General features: G+C 40.0%; 2 protein-coding genes across 3 annotated transcripts; both read right to left on the bottom strand.

The window, feature by feature from the left end:
- Nucleotides 1-6,207: 6,207 nt before the first annotated feature.
- LOC127189391 (olfactory receptor 5B3-like) lies at nucleotides 6,208-8,672 on the bottom strand. Its single transcript, XM_051146191.1, has 2 exons — nucleotides 8,571-8,672; nucleotides 6,208-7,344 (listed from the first exon to the last, which is right to left on the bottom strand). Exon 2 carries the CDS (start codon nucleotides 7,314-7,316, stop codon nucleotides 6,378-6,380), a length of 939 nt encoding a protein of 312 aa, XP_051002148.1. The 5' UTR covers nucleotides 7,317-7,344; nucleotides 8,571-8,672; the 3' UTR covers nucleotides 6,208-6,377.
- A 1,575-nt stretch (nucleotides 8,673-10,247) lies between these two features.
- LOC127189388 (olfactory receptor 5B3-like) lies at nucleotides 10,248-15,123 on the bottom strand. Of its 2 annotated transcripts, XM_051146188.1 has the most exons (2): nucleotides 14,035-15,123; nucleotides 10,248-10,431 (listed from the first exon to the last, which is right to left on the bottom strand). In XM_051146188.1, the coding sequence occupies exons 1-2, from the start codon at nucleotides 14,914-14,916 to the stop codon at nucleotides 10,330-10,332; spliced, it is 984 nt and encodes a 327-aa protein (XP_051002145.1). In that variant the 5' UTR covers nucleotides 14,917-15,123; the 3' UTR covers nucleotides 10,248-10,329. The 2 variants fall into 2 exon arrangements, with proteins under 2 accessions (XP_051002145.1, XP_051002146.1); XM_051146189.1 differs by lacking the exon at nucleotides 10,248-10,431 and having other exon boundaries at nucleotides 13,798-15,121.
- Between the last annotated feature and the right edge of the window lie 5,914 nt (nucleotides 15,124-21,037).

Raw genomic sequence — 21,037 nt, 5'->3', positions numbered from 1 at the left:
GAAGCCTCAATATGAGGGAAGTGCCTTGTTTTATTGAAATTTTATTGGTTGATTGATACCCATGGGAGACCTGTCCTTTTCTGAGGAGAAACAAAAAGGGATGGGGGAGCAGGAGAAGGTTGAGGAATAGACTAGGGGAAGAGAAGAAATGGGAAACTGTGGTATGGAAGAGAAGGAAGGAAGGAAGGAAGGAAGGAAGGAAGGAAAAAAGGAAGCAAGGAAGGAAGGAAAGAAGGAAGGAAATGTATATAAAAGATTTATTTTTATTTTTCTGTGTATGAGAGTTTTGCCTTTGTGTGTGTGTGTGTGTGTGTACTGTCTGTGTTTTGTGTGTGTTTTGTGTGTGTGTGTGTGTGTGTGTGTGTGTGTGTGTGCGTGTGTGTATTGTCTGTATTTTGTGCCTGGTGCCAGTGGTAGGCCAGAAGAAGATATCAGATGCCCTGGTACTGGAGTTACAAATGGTTGTAGGCCACCATGTGGGTACTTGGACAAGGGGGTTGCTGCCAGACAGGGCTGCCTCATTGGTACCAAATCACAGATAGATGAAGGAATCAGTTCTAGTGCTCTACAGCAGTCTCAATCACTTTTCCACTGCTTCCAGACTTCCCTGGTATCAGGTAGGAACTCAGAGCCTCTGTGAGGCAGATTTGATTTTCAGTTCACATCACCACTGGCCACCTTTTATAGCTTTTTTTTTTTTTTTTTTTTTTTGTCTTTTTGTTGCTTTAACTTTTTATTGGTTCTTTGTGAATTTCACATCATGCATCCCAATCTCACTCATCTCCCCATCCCCTATACCAGCCCTCCACCCTTGCAACCTTTCCCCCAACAGAGAAAAAAAATCTCATTGTGGAAGCTGTAGTGTGTTCCACCATATACCATTTTGTCCATATTCCTTTGTTTGCAAATGTTTATTGCAGAGTCACTGGTCTGGTTCGAGACTTCTGGGTTCTGCTACTCTACCAATAAAGTAACCTCACTGGGACTCAGTTTGATTTCCTGTTGTTGCCCTGTGTCACGGATATCCTGTGGGTTTGGATCTGTAGGATCTGCCTTTCCATACTCCAGCAGTTAGTTCATCAATGGTTTAGATGTTGGGGCAGGCCAATTCAAAGCCCTGCATATGGGCCTGAGAGGGGTCTGATCTGGTCTTTGCACTGGCTTTCCTGCTGTCGCATTGTTAGAGCCAGCTACCAGCACGCGCACACACACACACACACACACACACACACACACACACACACACACCTGAAACCAGGACAAACTCTATCCTGCCATCCAGGCAAGGTGCAGTTCCCAATCTCCCAAATGCTGCAGCAGATGAGAAACAGTGATACCTCTACTGTTTTCATGACTCCAGGGCCAGCTCTTCGGCCTAGTGTAGACGGCAAGAAATAAGGAGTGGGGAGGGCATCTGTTCCTCACCCATGCTGCCACATGGCAGACAGTTGTGAGGAAAGCTCACCCACACTCCTGACATCAGGTTCAGCTCTACTGTGCAAATCAGGTGAGGTACAGGGCCTGTTTTCCAGAACGTTGTGGCAGGGGAGGGGTAGGGACAGCTCTCTCACACTCATGACCTCAATGGGGCCACTTCTCCCACCCGTCAACAGTAGAGAAGGCAAAAGGGAGGGGGCGGGATCTGTCTCTCACCTATGACATCACACATGAGACAAGAGGCAGGACTGTCTCTCCAACACTCACGCATCCACAACCCCCACATGCAGGTGCCAGGCCATCTCTCCCACTCTGATGACTTCAGAAAAAGTGAGTCTAAGATGACCCTCAGTCTGGCACCACACAGGCCCAGATGAGCTTCCAGCACAGGGAGCAAGCTGGAGTCCAGAAGAGCCCTACCTGGGACTGCCAATCCCAGGTACAAGTGAGCCTGAGATAGACAACCGTCTCATGGGGTCACTTGGGTGGACCGGGAAAGAAGTGAGCCCTAGATGACCACCAGACCAGCACCATGAGGCCCAGACAGGGAGCTAACCAGAAATGACAACCAAACTATTGCCACGTGGGCCTGAGGGTGGGGAAGACTTTGCCTGAGATGACCTCTGCCCAAGTGCCATAATGCATGAGTGCTGCACAGCACTCCTGAGACTACTCCTTAGATGACTCCAGCCGCTCAGAGACCCTGGGTGCCACAAAGAGGAGCATGGAAGTGTTGGAGAAATGGAAGAGAAACAGAAATGGAAAGATTTGGGCAAAATGGAGATTGGCAGAACTGGAGACATTAAGGTAGTGAAGAGCAGGCAGGCTGATGTGAGTAGCCGGTGATGCCACCTGGGACCATGATGGGGTTCAGTCCCGTACTGCCACCAAGGGCCATGTCTAGATCCATGGTCCTGCAGTAGCAGGGGTCTATTACCACCAAAGGCTAGGCAAATGTTCCTGGTCTGGGCTGCTGCCTGGGGACAAGTCAATAGCGGAGGGCTACGCAGAGCTGACTTCACCTTTTACCTAGGCTTACTGGCCCTGGGGGAGTGAGAGCAGGACAGCTGACTCTATATTTCCCAGCTGCAATACTCAGCAGGGTGGGCCTGCATATTTCTGGAGTTGTGCGTAAGCTAGCCCTGAGTGTGGGAGAGCTGGCCCTACCGCTTGTCTCCTGTGTGACAGCGTAGACAAGGGAGAGACACCCTCCTCCCTACCCCACCTCAACAACTGCAGCAGGATGGAGACCTGAAAGCAGGAGAGCTGTTCCTACCCTTCATAAGCTGCAATACTCAGGAGATTGGTCCCTGTACATCTCCTGGGCAGCACAGTAGAGCTGACCCTGGTGGTCGGATGTAGGTGAACTTCTCCAAAGGCATGAGTATGGATGAGTTGGTCCTGCCACTTGTCTGCCATGTGGTGACATGGATGAGGAAGAGGTGACCCAACCTCTCACCACTTTCCACATATGGCAGGCAGGAGAGCTGCTATAATCTTTTGTTCCTGACAAAACACTCGCAGAAGGTAAGCCTTGATTACCTAAAGCTTCCAGGCTTTGGTGTACCTCAGAGTGGCAACATTCTCAGTGGCCACAGAGATTACACTCTTTATACCACCAGTTCCATCAATAGGAGCACCAGGGTGCTGTAGTAGTCCCAGTGGGACCTGAGGCACTAAGCCTACAACAGTCTGTTCAGATCCCCAGATAGACTTGCTCTGGAAGTGCGCTGACAGATAAGTCCACTTCATAAAAATTGAAGTAAGTACCTACTTTTTTTTTTTTTTTTTTAATCTCTACAGATAGCAAAGCATGGTCTCAAAGTCAAGGACAATCAAGGAAGGAAGCCATCAACAGATACCCAAAATAAAGTAGCATTCGCTTACAAGAAGTGTGACTTATAAAGGAGTGTATGAGATTCCTGGCAAGGTATTCAAAATATCTGCCTTAAGTAAGCTCAATGAACCTTCAAACTTCAAATAAGGAAGAAATACAATAATTGACCCAAAATGAAAAAATTTAAAGACATATCAAAATAAAAACTTTCTTTAACTTTTAAAATGTATTTATTCATTCACTTTACATCCCAATAATATCTCCTCCCTCCTCTTCTCCCAGTGCCACACTCCCTCCCTCTTCCCCCATACCCCATTCCCTATTCCTCAGAAAAGAGGAGCCCAGCCCACTGACCCCAACTCATCAAGTTGTATCAGGACTGAGCACCTCCTCTTCCCCTGTGGTGAGTGAGGCAGGCCCACCCCTCCTCCGCAGCAGTGAGGACTGAGCAAAAAGCAGGCAATAGAGTCCATGTCAGAGGCAGCCCCTGCTCCCCTTACTAGAGGGTCCACATGAAGCCTGAGCTGTTCATTTGCTACATCTGTGTAGGGGGTCTTAGTCTAGTTCATGCATAGTCCTTGGTTGGTGCTTCAGTCTCTGCAAGCCCCTCTGAGCCCTGGTTAGTTGGCTCTGTTGGTCTTCTTGTGGAGTTCTTGTCCCTTCCGGGTCCTTCTATCTATCCCCCAACTTTTCCACAAGACTCCTTACACTTTGCCCAATATTTGGCTGTGAGTCTTAGCAATCCACTGCGACGTTTCAATCCATGCTATGCTAGGATTGACAGGAGTCTGTGAGCATAGCAGAGTATTGTTAATAGTGTCAGAGCTTGGCTCTCTCTCTCATGGGGTGGGTCTCAGGTTAGGTCAGGCATTGGTTGGACATTGCCTCACTCTCTGCTCTATCTTTTTTATTTTAATTTTGTTAGTTTATTCAGATTACAACTCAATTGTTATCCCATCACTTGTATCCTCCATCCCTTCCGCTTTCATCCTAGTCCCCTCCCCTAAATCTAAGACCAAGGAGGACCTCCTCCCCCACTATATGGTCATAGGCTATCAAATCTCATCTTCGTAGCAGGCTACCAAGATGAGACTCTGGTCTCTCTTTATCCCTGCACATCGGGTATGGAGAGTAAAAGGGTCTGCAAAGAGAAAAGAAACTGTGGGTGGAGGCATCTCTGTAACAAGATGGAGACCTTGGACAAGATAGCCTTCTGGGAGAATATACGGATAACTCTACCTGAGACTCCTTGTAGCAGGGGTCATGCAGACTAAAAAGGACACCCTCTAATTAGACAGGGTTCCTAGTGGAGGAAGGGGAACACCAACCAATCCACAAAACCTTCAACCTGAAATAAAAAAAGCATTTTAAAATTTTATTTATTCACTTTACATCTTGGTCATAACCCCCTGCCTCCTTTCCTCTCAGTCCCATCCCCCTCCCTTATTCCTCAGAAAATGGGAGTCCCACCCACCAACCCCAGATCATAAAATCACATCCTGTTCTCCTGTGGTCTGGCAAGGCAGTCCAGTCAGGGGGAAGTGACTGAAGTGCAGGCAACAGAGTCCACGTCAGAGACAGCACCTCTCTCCTTAGTAGGTGGACCCACATGAAGCCTGAGCTGCCCATCAGCTATATCTATGTATAGGACCTAGGTCCAATCCATGCATGGCCCTTGGTTGTTGCTTCAGACTCCACAGGATCCTCTGGGCCCTGGTTAGTTGGCTCTGTTAGTCTTCCTGTGGCACCCCCATCATCTTTAAGGCCTTTTATACTTTTCCCCTAGACTTCAAACATATTTAAATCAACCAAATCCTAAAGCTGAAACACAATAGATAAATTAAAAATATAATGGAGAACATTAACAGTAGACTAGACCAAGAAAAAAAAAAATTCCTACTCTTAAAGATGAAATGTTTAAAAATATCAATATAAAGGAGGAAAACAAAAAACTGAATGAAATGGGGGAAAAGGGTTTTTTTTTTTAGGGGACAACATTATAAGCTCAAATGGTTCAAGTCATTGGAATTTTCTTACCCTCTTTTTGCCTTTCAGCCATGGATGACTCAGCATAAAGACCCTCCCCAGACTTTGATATTTTTATCATGGACTTTTCATCCTCCAGAACTATGAGACAAAAAAATTTCTGTTGATTATAAATTTAGTATCTTTGATATTCTGCTGTAGTGGCACAAACATATTGAAATAAAAATGTATTTTTCAACAAACTCCACTACCAGAGTTGAGTATCCATATCTAAAGAGTATAAATGTCACATATAAACTGAAACCACATATCCCACAAACAAATCTCCTTGCAAACATGTCCAAATGCATTGCATTGTTATTTTTACTGATTTTTATTGAAAAAATTCAGACAATATATTTTGATCACGTTTTCTCCTACCCCAATTCCCTTCAGATTCTCTCTATCTAACGAGCCTTATGTTCTCTCTGTCTCTGTCTCTCTGTCTCTGTCTGTCTGTGTCTGTGTCTAGCTAACTAGACTACCAAGTCTGCATTCACTTGCCTATCACAATGAGTAATGTGGAGAACCATTGAGAAAGAAGTCCAGACTCTGGCCTTGACAGATGTATCAACATCCACACATATACCCACACATATGAAAACACACATACATACAAGCATACATACCACACAGATGCAAAAGAGCCAACAAATCCCAAAACATCCAAAAAGCAGTATTCCTTTTAAGCCTGAATATTTTTCTACCTCTGTGTGTACGTGCCCGTGTGTTTCGCAAGCAGATACTTCTTCTCGTGGACTCTCCTTTGCCTCTTGTTTTACATATATGTTACTAGTGGCATGTAGAAAACTCTTTTAGAAATGGTGAATAAACACTCTGATCCATGAATGTTTAGAAAAATATAACCAACACATGTTCAACTTCCCGTTAGCCATCTTAAAATAGACATTCCATTAACATCATTGTGTACCTTCTCTAAAATGAATAAACAAACATTTGATAATAGAAGGGTATTGTTTCTTCTACTTAACATCTTCTACTTAACATGTCACTTAGTCATGTATAGAAGATCTGAGAGGCATGAAGCTTCATTACAGAGCACCATACAATGCTAAACTCAAAATCCTAGGGAATGTTTTGTTCTCTCTGCAACTTTCTTGAATGCACTTTTCACCTCTTTGTTTCTCAAGCTGTAGACCACAGGGTTCAGCATGGGTATGACCATGGTGTAGAACACAGACACAATTTTGTCAGTATCCATGGAGTGGTTAGAGCTGGGTTGTAAGTACATGAAAATTAGAGTCCCATAGAAAATGGAGACAGCAGTGAAGTGAGAAACACAGGTGGACATGGCCTTCTGGTATCCAGCAGCTGAACGCATCTTGAAGATGGTGATGAAGATGAATATGTAGGATATCAAAATAACAAGGAGTGCAGAACAGATGACAAAGCTTGCTCCATAAAGAAGGATCATCTCACTGATATGCCTATCAGAGCAGGAGAGAACCATGACTGCTGGGACATCACAGAAAAAGTGATGGACCACATTGGACTTACAGAAGTAGAGTCTGAATGTATCCCCGGTGTGGATGGAGGAATTCACAAAACCGCCAGCATAGCAGGCTATGGTCAGACACGTGCATGTAGTTGGAGTCATGGTGGTGGTGTAATGCAGGGGCTTACACACTGCTGCATAGCGATCATAGGCCATTGCAGCCAAGAGAAAATTTTCTGCAGTAGCAAAGACTACAAATAAGAACATCTGAGCAGCACAAGCATTGTAGGAAATGGCTTGGTTTCCAACAAGAAGTCCAGCAACAACGGTTGGAGTGACAGCTGAGGAGTAAAAGACATCCACCAGAGACAAGTTACCAAGAAAAATGTACATGGGAGTGTGGAGTCGGGAGTCCCAGAGAATCAGCACAAGCATCCCCAAGTTGCCAGCCATGTTGACAAAGTAGATGAGAGTGAACATAACAAAGAGGGGGGCCTGCAGTTCTGGAGCATCGGTGAGTCCTAGAAGGATGAACTCTGTCACCTCTGTCCTGTTCTCCATCAGTGTTGTCTGGGAATCAGGAGATACCCTGAGAAACAAGAAAAGCTTATTAAGTATAGAGGATATTACCAAGAAATTAATGTGTCATTATATCAAACAAAGAGATTATTTCACTATAATAAAAATATGTATTTCAAATGTCTTTATAACCAGGGCCAGTGGGATGACTCATTGGGTACAAGTGTTTGCCACAAAGCCTGATGGCCTGAATTCAATATTCAGATTTTACAGTGTGAAATAAGAGAACTGAGTCTCAAGAGATATGCACTGGTCTTCACACACTCACTGAGGCACACATGCCCACACCACTCAGAGACACACACTCTCAACAAAAAGGAAAGATTCCCTATACCTAAAGCATAAGCCTAAGAAAAATTTGCCTAAAAAACTTCAGCCAATTGAAAGAAGTATTTTTTAGAGGTTATCATTTCAGTTGTGTAAGTCTTACATATGTGTGAACTGATACTTTGAAAATGAATTACTCAACATAACATTTCTGAAGGTTGTAAATCAGCCAGTTCATCTTTTTGCTATCCCCATGCATTTCTGTGTGAAATGTGCCAGGGATTGCTTTCTAGACCCTTCTACACATACTCCCATATTTCTGATCAAACCTGAACAATGGCTACTTTCTCTTATCTCAAAACATTGGAGGCTAATATTTATATACATGCTGATAAAAACTAATTTGCAAGCCAAATTTTGGTCCCAGACAAAATGATTATCAAGTTCAGTGGTGTATCCTAAGTTTAAATCATAATTAACCGTTGATGTTTTTTCTGGACCACCTCAGTCTTAGGGCTTCTTCTGGTCAACTCAGTGACAGATACATGCACACAGATCTAGTGAGATGGCTACAGCAGAAAGAGATTCCATAAACACAGAGTTAACTACAACAAAGTAGGACAGGATGCTAGACAGTACTGGGTAGAGAACTTTGGATCTGGGAAGAATTGCATGTTAGTCTTAACATTTTCAGCCTAAGAACCACTGACCCTGGCTCAACTCTAAGTCAAATTTTCTACATCTATAAAATAAAGACGACAATGTGTTCAGTGTTGAGGTATTGTTGTCTAAATTAAATGAGATAATTTCTAAGTGCACAAAATACTGATGTCTAGCCAAGTTGCATGATTGCTAGCTATGCTGCCGCCATCATCATCATCGTCATCATCATCATCATCGTCGTCATCACCACCACCACCACCACCACCTCACCATCACTAAAACCAGATATTAGAATCAAACTCTGACCTTCTTGAGATCTGAGAGATGCTTGTGGCAACATGTAGAGCATCAGATGTGGATGAGTGTCTTGAAGTCTGGAAATCTCATTCCCAAATTTCCCTTTTTACAAAGTCATTCCAGCATATGTGTAGGTGAACCCCAGTTACTCATGTTCTGCTCATCGGATTGATTGTTCTATGTAATCCACTTGAGATATTCTTCTGTTTAATATTTTCTTGCATGGTTTTATTTCAGCTTGAGTTAATTTTCCTTCTTTTGCTTAAGGTTGCTCTAACTTGATTGAATCACAAATATCAAGATTTAGAAGTTTTTAGATTGTGAGCTATATTGAAATCATGACTTGTTTTACTGAAAAAAATCTGAAGTTTTAAAAAATCTTTTCTAATATAAACACAATACTTTTTAATCATTTTACTGGAATTTTAACCCCTTAGAAGTATATCCATCTTCTACCAACGGCAGTGTCTTCTGAGGTTTCTTTAACTCCTTCAGCAGCTCACCTAACAAACTTAGCCAATAAGATTTTATGCAAAACTTATCACACATGACAACTTTAATACATACTAGGTGCTACAGATACTACAAGAGCCTTATGAAGAAGGATAGCGTGTGTGTGAGTTCATGTGTAGGTAACTTGTGCTTATGTGTGTAAATATATATGTGTGTAAATAAAACATATTACCATGTTTTGTTCACCATTCCTTGTTTTTGAAATTAACTGATATTCTAGTTTTCCATAGCTAGTTCAAAGAGTGATGATTCCAAATTTAAATAGTTTTATCCTTACTAAATAGCTGGTCTATGAGCAAATGTTTGTGGTTAAATTTAAAATAATATTATGTGATTTGAGTGCAGAATCACTATAATGAAGATTAGCTACTTTTCTCATTAAGTTATAATCCTTCCTCCAGTTTAAAGAATGCTCATTTTAGTTTATTTTTTAATTTCCAATGAGAGATCAACAGATAACAAATAAAATCAAATAAGTACCTGACCCGCCAGCACCTCATCTCTACTGGTTGACCTAGGACTCTTAGAAAGCAAAACATTGGTATTTCATAACCATCATTCAACTCAGAGGTCATAAAATTTTAATACTTGTAAGGCAAGTTTGACTCTGCGTTTTAGAAAAGGAGCCATGAATCTCTGTGCTCAAATGACTCACAGTGGTCCTACAAGGGTTACTTTTGTGTGAGCTGCACTGTTCACCAAATGCCAATGATGAATACAGAAACTTACTTTGCTCCTTGAACAAGAGTGACAGCCAGGTCTGAGCAGTGTGTTTGCAATGAGAAGTCCTCCTGTGAAGTAATGCACAAGTATCATCAGAGGGGCTGTCTGGCAAGGAATAAAAAGAAATTGAGCTTTCTAAAGCAGCAAAACATAAAAAAAAAAAAAAAAGACACCCAAACATGCCCAATAGGAGTTTATTGTGCATTCCCTGTGTCCCTAGGAGGCTCTCTTATTCTTCCTTACTTATAAAAGAAAGATTATAGCACTGCTCCTCTGATAGAATCCACAGAAATGTGTCTGTAGAGCACACGCGGAGGAAGAAGGTACACAGAAGAGCTTGCTAACAGGTCACTTCTCTGAGATTGTTCAATATGATATTTATTTTGGAATTTTTAAAGCCATGGTTGAAGATTCCTAGAAAAATATCCAGTTCAGAAAAAAAAAAAAAAAAAAAAACAGTGTGTATGGGAAAATATCAACATTCAGATGACTTAGTGATAACCAACCATGGTCAGCTTGCGATCGGGATCTTCTAAAGTGGATCACCAGGATTAACTTCAACAGGCAGTGCACAAGAGTTAGCCAGGCATTGTGGAGACACTGAGCTCTCTGGGGATGTTTCCCTCGAGATCACCTTCGTAAGGAAAAAGCAATTAAACTCTTTCTGGGTCTAAGTTAGATGGTTTAAATGTATTTATATTATCAGTAATTTCATCATTTTTCTAATTAATGTATAATGTGTAAACATCAAAATAAAAATTTTAGTATATAGCCTTCAGAATTTGGTTAAAGGTATATTTACGCTACCATTAATCTCATGGCAATCATTTAATTTTTTTCAAGTGCTTGGAGGGTCAGCTCTTCTCTCATATAGTAGACCATAAAAAACACCAAACTGTTTTTGTGTGTATAATTTTATCTTTCTGGTGATGGCCTTAACCAGCCCCTCAGGAATATAATCACAGCTTTTGGTTCTTTTTCACTTAGATATTTACACTTGAGGTCCATTTGTAGTTTTGCCTTTTTGGCAATAGAGCTTTTTCTATTTGTATTTATATTGCATTATAAGAGCTTGTAACATTGTTTACACCCCAGTTAAAGAACATTTGTGCCATTTTTATTGTTATTCATTTCTTTATTTGTGATTTGAGATAGGGTGTGTCTATATACCAGACCAGCCTTAGCCTTCTCAGAGCTGGGATTATAGACATGTACGACTTTGCTCAGTTGTTTCCGCTGTTTGCTGACTACAAATAAAACTAGCCTGACTTCTATTTTCATAAAGGTTTTCCTATGATCATAGGCAATACTGGAAAACACTTTGTAGCTCATTCTATGAAGTTGATATTTCTTAGGACCAAAGCTAGACAAAGTATTAAAGAAAGAAAATTAGAGGCAATATTCCAAAGTTTTTGTTCATTACAAAGCCTCTCAGATAGCTAGGGCTAGAAACACATTTCATAAGATAAACAATTATTAAAATCCATAGTACATGGGACACTTAATAGAGAAAGGAAGAAAACCTCTCATTTAAGATCAGGTAGAAAGCAAATATTTTGTTTTCATCAGCTTTGCTGAAAAGTAGCAGAAGGTCTAGCTAGAACAATAGTCAAGAAAACTAAATTAAAACAACTATCTGAGTCTCTTTAGTTGTTTTAAGATAATAGGATCTTCTAACAAATTTTAGTGCTCAAATTACATAAACTAAAATGCCTTAGGAAGAGCATCTTCACCAATCATTTCAACATGCTATCAGTAAACAATGCAAAAAGGAAGTTGTTCACTGATAACAAAAGAAATCTGTGTTCCTACTCAGTGTGGTGCTTTTATTCCGTAATTTGTTTCTCATTAAGATGTGACTGCGTAATTATGGAATTTCTTTATTTGTTTAGTGAAGACGAAGGAATAAATCTATGAATAGGAGATTATGACTCTCACATTTCTAAGTAACCAGAGGAGGAGGTCACAAATGTGAAAGAGTGGATTCAATACACAACCAGGTTAAAGCAAGATATTAGCAAGAGTTTGTATTTTGCTTAACATCAACAGGCTCATGAGATACAGAAATAAATATAGCTGTGTTATATATACATATAAATATGCACAGTAAATTAATTAGATAGCTCTGCATGTATTCAGTTCACAAAATCTCTCCCTATAAGTAACATGTGCCAGCAATTCAGTAATGCTGAATGGTCAATAGCTGTTTTTTATCTGATAATGGCAGACAGAAATCATCTTTGAGTCCCCTTTTAAAAATGTGTGTGTGTGTTTGTGTGTGTGTGTAAGAGAAAGAGAGAGAGAGAGAGAGAGACAGAGACAGAGACAGAGACACAGAGAGAGACAGACAGACACAGACAGACAGAGGGGGGGATTCACTCGAAAGGAGACTTGTTTAAAAGAATAACCCAAGTAGTCTACAAATGGAGCCTGCAATTATTGAATGAGACTGCAGATTAAAATGCCTTAACAATGCATAAAACAGCCTGTGCCTTTTCAATAAGACCTTATGAAGTTTTATACTATGCTTATCGGCCTTCCAAGAATTTCATGACACATCTGGACTCAACTCATTAATTTATTTATTCATTTGGTAAATAAGTATGAAGCATATATAGTGGGTCAAAATTCTATTCAGGTACAAAGCAGAAGTGTGTAATTAAAACAGATCAAGCTAATGCTCTTCTTTAGATTTAGATTTTACCTGACGTGCACACAAGGCACAGTGGAGAGGGACTGCGTAAACTAGGAGGAAAGTGACTGTCTTGTAGGGGCATCATGGAAGGCTCCCACAATGCCTACTATCTAAGCAGAGAGCTGAATGTAGTGAAGGAAACTTCCATGCAGGGGAGCAGCAAGCTCAAGCACACTGAGGTAGAGACATGCTAGCAGTTGAGAACATCAAGGAGATGGGTGTGAGTGGAGTGAGGAGACAGACTGTGTGAGTGACAAGACATGATGCAACTACACTGGGGATAAATGGGCATCACTGAGCATTCAGAAGCACTTGCAGAGGAATACATGGAAAACGTGAATGTGGCAGGGCACTTTTAAGCAGTGCACATGTGGGTAGTCAATTAAATAAATGGATAATCCCTTTGTTTTCCATCCATTTTAATGATACCTAGGATAATTTCTCTTCTGAATTCTATAATGAAAAAAGTAAGTTTCTATAAAATGACCTGGACACAAAGAAGTATTAGTTCATTTAAGATATCTCAAAAAAAAATGCACCAAGTATATTAGCACATATGTTTAAATTTACATCACTTGAAGCACTCAAAGTAGTACCTCAACTGAAGAGAAACAACCATAAGTTGGTATTCTATTACCCCAGTAAGTTATTTAAATTATGTTTGTTTAAAACTCATGATGAATTTGGAGAGGTGATCCAGTGGATAAAACAAATACCATGCAAACATGAAGACCAGCGTTTGGATTCTCAGAGCCCCCATAAATCCTGGGAGGGTGTGAGGTCCCACCTGTAATTTATAATTGGGGAAGCAGAAACAGGGAATCACAATAGGAACCTCACTAGCTAGGCCAGCTGCTTGAAGACATCTTGCTTTAATTGAGAGATTCTTTCTCAATCAGTAGGGTAGACAGCCAATCACTGAAAAAGACGTCCATATCACCTGTAGGTCTCTGTACATACACACAGATACATATACACAGAGAGACATGCACACTTGAGCACACATGTGCTTAATCACATATAAATATCATATATATATATATATATGCAGAATATGAACACATATTCCTTTGAAAGAAAATAGTACCTGAATGCCATTATACTATGTGTATGTTTCTATACCCATATGTGCCTGTGCCCATGTATGTCACAGGCAGAAACTTCTCATGAACTTTTCTTTGTCTCTTGCTTTACACGTATGTTACTAGTGGCATATAAAAAGTGCTTGTAGAAAAAGTGAATAAACAGACTTATCCATGAATATTTAAAAAGACTTAACCAACACATATTAAGCTTCCTTTTAGCCATTCTAAAACAATTATTGCATTTACTTCATTGTTTCTGTTTTATAAAAAACAAAAATATGAAAAGATAAAAGTATTGCTTCTTCTACTTAAATCAGTGCAGACCTGAAATGTTGCAAGGTACCTAGAGAAGATCTGAGAGGCATGAAGCTTCATTACAGAGCACCATACAATGCTTAACTCAAAATCCTAGGGAATGTTTTGTTTTCTCCACAACTTTCTTGAATGCACTTTTCACCTCTTTGTTCCTCAGGCTGTAGACCACAGGGTTCAGCATGGGTATGACCATGGTGTAGAACACAGACACAGTTTTGTCAGTATCCATAGAGTGGCTGGAGCTGGGTTGTAAGTACATGAAAATTAGAGTCCCATAGAAAATGGAGACAGCAGTGAAGTGAGAAACACAGGTGGACATGGCCTTCTGGTATCCGGCAGCTGAACGCATCTTGAAGATGGTGATGAAGATGAACGTGTAGGATATCAAAATGAGGAGCAGTGCAGAACAGATGACAAAGCTTGCTCCATAAACAAGCACCATCTCACTGATATGCCTATCAGAGCAGGAGAGAACCATGACTGCTGGGACATCACAGAAAAAGTGATGGACCACATTGGACCCACAGAAGGAAAGCTTGAACGTGTCCCCAGTATGTATGGAGGAATTCACGAAACCACCAGCATAGCAGGCCATGGTCAGACATATGCACACAGTTGGAGTCATGGTGGTGGTGTAATGCAGGGGCTTACACACTGCTGCATAGCGATCATAGGCCATTGCAGCCAAAAGGAAATCTTCTGTAGTGACAAAGGCTGCAAATAAGAACATCTGAGCAACGCAGGCATTGTAGGAGACAACCTTGCTTCCTACTAGAAGTCCAGCCAAAACTGTTGGAGTGACAGCTGAGGAGTAAAAGACATCCACCAGAGACAAGTTAGCAAGGAAACAATACATGGGAGTGTGGAGTCGGGAGTCCCAGAGAATCAGCACAATCATTCCTAAGTTTCCAATCACATTGATGAAATAGATAAGGCTGATTATAATAAATAAAGGGACCTGCAGTTCTGGGGCATTAGTTAATCCTAGGAGGATAAACTCTGTCACTTCTGTTCCATTCTCCATCAGTGTTATTTGGTAATCAGGAGATGCCCTATAGTTAAAAAAAAAAAAAGTGGGTGGAGGGAGAGTATATCTAATGTAGAATGATTGTTAAGACATTGAAATGTTTTGTAGCACTGTCAGGTACTATTCAATTATAATAAAAACACAAATTCCAAAGATTCTTAATATGAATATGCAGGTCCAGTGAGATGATACACTGGCTAAAAGTACTTGTCTCAAGACAGGTGACTTGAGCTCAGTCCTCAGATTTCATAGTAAAAGGAGGGAAAGTAATACATCAAAGCTGTCCTCTGACATCGACATGCATGCCATAACCCATATGCATCCCCACACTTACATCATCCACAAGACACACACACACACACACACCATAATTACAGCAACAGCAATAATAGAAGTATAACCTTAATGCTAATTGGTTGAGGGGCAGGGTCTCAGTTTGGATCCTTGGATCAATTGCCTGGAACTTGCTATGTGGACCAGGCTTACCTCAGACTTCTTGAGATCTGTCTGTTTCTGCCTCCTGGATTCTGGGATTGAAGGCATTTCTAACACATCCAACTAATGATTAAATTTTTTCATTTCTATAAGAATTCAGGCAAGAATTAAATGCTGTCAAAGCACAAAACTCCAGTTTTTAAATCGTACATATTTGTGAACAAATGTTTTGAAATTTTAATAATTTTCAAGACTTGTTTTTATGTATGTGAATGTTTCTAAGTCTTGTGTGGATATGTGCATGTGCATGTTAGTGCCTGTGGAGTTTGGTGTTCTCGGTTCCCCTGGAGTTGGAGTTACAGATGGTTGAGAACCACCTGATGTGGGTACTGATAGTAGACCTCAAATTCTCTGCCAGAGAAGGGTGTGCTCCTTATGGCTGAGCACCTGCCCCATTTTGAAATCTTGGGTGTTTTTTCAAGACAGGGTTTCTCTGTGTAGCCTTGGCTGTCCTGGACTTGCTTTGTAGACCGTGCTGGCCTTGAACTCACAGAGATCCTCCTGCCTCTGCCTCCCAGAGTGCTGGGATTACAGGCATGCTCCATGGCTCCTAGCTACCATTATGAAATTTTAATAGATTATCTAATGTGATATTTCTGAAACTAATAAGTCAATCGTTTTGTCTCTTTCCATCCTGAAGCATTGGCATACTTTCCTGTGTGCAATGTGCCAGGGACTGCCCTGTGGACATTTGCATATATTTCCCTGATGTCTCAACAAATTTAAATATCAGATACTACTTCTTGGATGACAGAACATCAGTGACTGAGTATTATAATATTGTTGAAAGTGCACTAATTTTAAAACCAAACTTTGGTTCCAGACAAAATGGCTGTCAAGTTCAGAGGTGAAACCTAAGTTTAAATCAAGTTGCAATTCCTAATTAGCCATTATCTTTGCTGGTTCACCTCAGTCCTAGGGCTTCACCCAGTGAACTCAGTGACAGTGAACCCAGCGACAGATGCATACACACAGATCCAGTGAGATGACTGCAGCAGAAAGGGCTTCTATAAACACAGAGTTAACTATATCAAAGAATAGCAGGAGGCCAGGCGGCATTGGGTAGAGAACTTTGGGTCTGGGGAGAATTGCATGTCAGCCTTACATTTGCAGCCTAAGAACCACTACCCCTAGCCCAATTTTCCTAAGCCATATTTTCTATTTCTACAATATAAATATTATAACGTATTCAGTGTTGAGGTGTTGTTGTCCAAATTAAATGAGAAAATCTATTTTCTAAGTGCACAAAACACTGATGTCTAGCCAAGTTGAATGATTGATATCTATGTCCTCATCATTGTCACCAACACCAACACCACCATTATCACCTCCATCACCATCATCATCATCACCACCACCACCACCACCACCACCACCACCATCATCATCATCACCACCAGGTATTAGAATGGAACTCTGCCTTTCTTAAGATCTGAGAAAAGTTGTGACAACATGTCGGGCATCAGATGTAGATGAGTGTTGAAGTCTGGAAATCTCATTCAGCCATTTCCTTTTCTGCACGTGCATTCCTGTACGTCCTTATGTGACACCCAGTAGCCCATGCTCTGCTCATCTGATTCATTTATGTATTCCATGTAAGTCACCCTTTTGTTCATATTTGTTTGAAATATCTTCTTGAGAATCTGTATTTCAGCTTGAGTTTATTCTCTTATGTTTATGTCAGCCATGGCTTGATTGAAACACAAACATCATCAGAACTTGAAAGTTCATACATAGATTGTGAGCTATAATTAAATTCACAAGCTGTTTTAGTGAAAGAAAAAAAAAAAAAACCTTGCTTGAATTTTTGTTTGACTCCTTTCTAATGGAAACACAATATTTTTGAGTCCTTTTATTTAACTGTAAAACTCGTAGAGATTTATCTATCCTCCACCAACTATGTCTTCTTATTGTTCATCTCTTATACCTTTTAACAGCTCACCTGACAAGCTTAGCCCTGGAGAGAATGTCAGACTTAACAGCCCGATCATTTTCTGAATATATTAGGCACTGCAACATATAGTAAGGAATTGATATGAGTGTAGCTTGTGAGCATGTAAGTATGCTTGTATATACATAAACAGAAGTTAGCATTCTTTACCATGAAGGCAATTGATTATTTATAAAAATCAAGTAGTATTTCTAAAGCTGTCACAAAATGACAAGACTCAATACAAAAACAGTTTCATCCTATTTGCTTTTCCTTATACAAATGGTCTGTGAATAAATGTCTACAGATAGGTGAATAATAAAACTATAGCATTAAAAAAATTTTTTTTCGAAGTTAAAATGAAGGTCAGATCTTTCGTTTATTCATTTGTAATCCTTTTAGCTTAAAAAGATAACCATTTTAGCTTACTCTTTTAGTCTACAGTGTGAAGTTGGTACCGGAGAATTAGCTCAGTGGTTAAGAGTATCCAGTATTCTTCCAGATTACATAAGTGCAAATACCAGCACCCACATGGCAGCACATAGCCTTCTGCAACTCCAGTTTCAAGGGTTTCCAGTGACTTTCCTGGCTTTGACCAGCACTGCTCATACACAGTCCACAGACATATGTACAAGCAAACTATCCATATACTTAAAAATAAATAAATCTCCAAAAATAGGTCTCCAATGAGACAGACAACAAATAAAACCAAATTAATACCTGGCCAGCCAGCACCTCATCTCTACCATTTGCTCTAGGAGTCTCAGAAAGCAAAGCCTTGATATTCCCTAGCCACCATTCAGCTCTCCAACATTTTAATATTTACAAGACAGATTTAACCTGCATTTCAGAAAATGGTTCCATTTCTTGAACTTTGTGCTCAAATGGCTCTCAGTAGTTAACTAATGTTACTTTTGTGAAAGCTGCATTTTTCACTAAAAGATGATGGTGAATACAGAACCTTACCTTGCTCCTTGAACAAGTGTGACAGCCAGTTCTGAGCAGTATGTTTGCAATGAAAAGTCCTCCCGTAGAGTAATGCACGGGTATCATCAGAGACGGTCTCTGGCAGGGAATAGTCGAAAGGTGTTAAGTTTTGTAAAGCAGGGAAAAAAGAAAAAAAAAAAAAAAACCAACACAACAATAACAAAAATGAAAGACAGAAAAGACTCTTTAAAACGCTCAGCTATGAGATTACCATGCATTCCCTGTGTCTTTAGAGGGTTCTCTTACTTCCTCTTTGCTTGAAAAGAAAGATTATAACATTGCCTCTCCTATATGACCCATAGAGTTGTGTCTGTGGAGCACAAGTGGAGGAAGGCACACAGAACAGCTTGCTAACTGGTCACTTCTCCGAGGTGGTTCAGGACCATTTCTATCTTAGGTGTTTTTCTCAACCATGGTTGAAGATTCCTAGGAAATCTCTAGATCAGAAGAAGGTTGGTCTGTATGGATGAATGTGGACATTCAGATGACTAAATAATAACTAAATATTATTGTGCAGTTTGGTGTTCTAAACTATTGTTGGACTTCAGAGAACAATGCATGTGAACTAGCTGGGCATTATTGATTCAGCGAGCTCTCAGGAGATGTTCCTCATGAGAACATTTATCTGTAGGTGCTCCTTTAACCTTCCTCAGAAAGAAAAAAGCTCCCATCTGGGACCAAGATAGAGGAATTAAGTTTGTCTATATATGTTTGTATCATCCATTATTTCTTCTTTTTTTCTAATTAATGTATCATTTACAAACAGCACTAAATAAATGTGTTTAGTATATGCAGTATACAATAGGCAAAAGGTTTACTCATGTCACCCTACTATGACTGTCCTTGTTACCTGTTCTCAACATGGTCATGTTCTTCCACCTGCCTGACCTGGAAAGCACTAAACTCTTTTTGTTCACACAATTTAATCCTTGTTGCAATGCTTTACTTAAGCCTGAGTATGTCCTTTCACTTATAATGTTATATTTGAAGTTTATTTGTATTATTCTTTATCAGTAGTAGAATCTATTTTGTAATAAATTTATATTTTGTAACATAAAGTTTGCACATTGTTTTTCCATTCATCAGTTAAGGAAACTTTGTGCTGTCTTTAATGGTGTGTGTGTGTGTGTGTGTGTGTGTGTGTGTGTGTGTGTGTGTGTGTGTGTGTTTAGGGCATAGTATAGCCCAAACCATTTTGCCATCTGAGTGCTTGAACTATAGACTTATGCCAGATTTCTTATCTGTTTCTTCTGATTGCTGATTGCAAATGAAGCTAGCATGACCTTTCGCTTTTCCAAAGCTTTTTCTTATGGACAGAGACACTACTAGGAAGTCCCTCTTTGCTCATTCTGTGAAGTCAACATTTCATGATACTAGCTCTGGCCAAAATTATCAGGGAAATAAAATTAGACATCTCTCTTTAATATATATTTAGCAGTACAAAAATAAAATGAAATTCATCAGTGCTTAAACATAGTTTCCGTAGTAGTTTGAATGATAATGGGCTCCCATAGGCTCCAATATTTTAATGCTTAATCACTTGGTAGTAAAACTGCTTGGTAAGATTAGGAGGTATGGCCTTGTTGGAGAAAGTGTCAATGGGCTTTAAGGATTCAAAGGCCTAAGCTCTCAGCTACTGCTTCATCACCATGCCTGTCTGCTTTCTACAATAATGATCAGAGACTAACTATAAAATTATAAGTCTCCAATTAAATGCTTTCTTTTATAAGTGTTGCCTTCATCATGGTGTCTCTTCATAGAAACAAAACAGTAACTAAGACTATTATAAACCACTAATATTTTATTCCAAGAAATATATATACATACATATGTACTTCAATATATAAAAATCAATCATGTAATGAAGCAAATTAATACAATGTAGAGAAAAGAAAAATAAAGTAATATTATTAATTCATGATTAATAAAGCTGTGTAAATATTTTCTTTGATGATAACATTGGTCACACACCTAGTAATAGAAGTAAATTTCACAAACTAGAAAAATAATGATTAAATCTCATAGTTAATGCTACACTCAAGAGAGAACTTGGATCCCCTATAAGTATAAAATGTGCACATAGTCACTGATCCATCTCTCTAGGCCCATTTGGAAACATAATGTATTGTCTAATGTGACATTCCTGAAAATAGTAAGCAAGAGGGGAAGAAAAACAATTATGTAAGTTTACCCACAAGTGTTCTTATTTTCATCTGATCTGCTCAAACTTGCTCCAGAGGCATCAATCCAGGGCAAATAGTCAAAAAACAAATTAAAACACTCAATAAAGAAGAAAGAAATAAAATTACAGCTATTCTTTTAAAAATAATTTTTATATTTAGTTCAATTTCTTTTTAAACGTTTGTATATATACATTTTTTAAATTTGTTCATTTTACATCCCAATTGTAGCCCCCTCCCTCAGTTCCTCCCAGGCCCATCCTCCCTCCTCCCTGCTCTAGTCCTCAGAGAGGGGGAGCCCTTCTCCCCTATCATCTGACCCCAGCCTATCAAGTCTCATCTGGACTGCCTGCATCCTCTTCCTTTGTGGCCTGGTAAGGCCACCCCCCCCTCCCCGGGAGGGGAAGTGATCAATGAGTGGGCACCAGGGTCCATGTCAGAGGTAGCCCCTACTCTCCATATTATGGGACCCACAAGGAGACTGTGGTACCTATCGACTGCATCTGAGCAGGGGGTTTAGGTGCTC

Source organism: Acomys russatus, chromosome 5 (assembly GCF_903995435.1).
Source record: "Acomys russatus chromosome 5, mAcoRus1.1, whole genome shotgun sequence".
In the NCBI taxonomy this organism is placed as follows: Eukaryota; Metazoa; Chordata; class Mammalia; order Rodentia; family Muridae; genus Acomys; species Acomys russatus.
The sequence above is the reverse complement of the archived record's forward strand: the minus strand, read 5'-3'. Positions and strand labels throughout refer to the sequence as shown.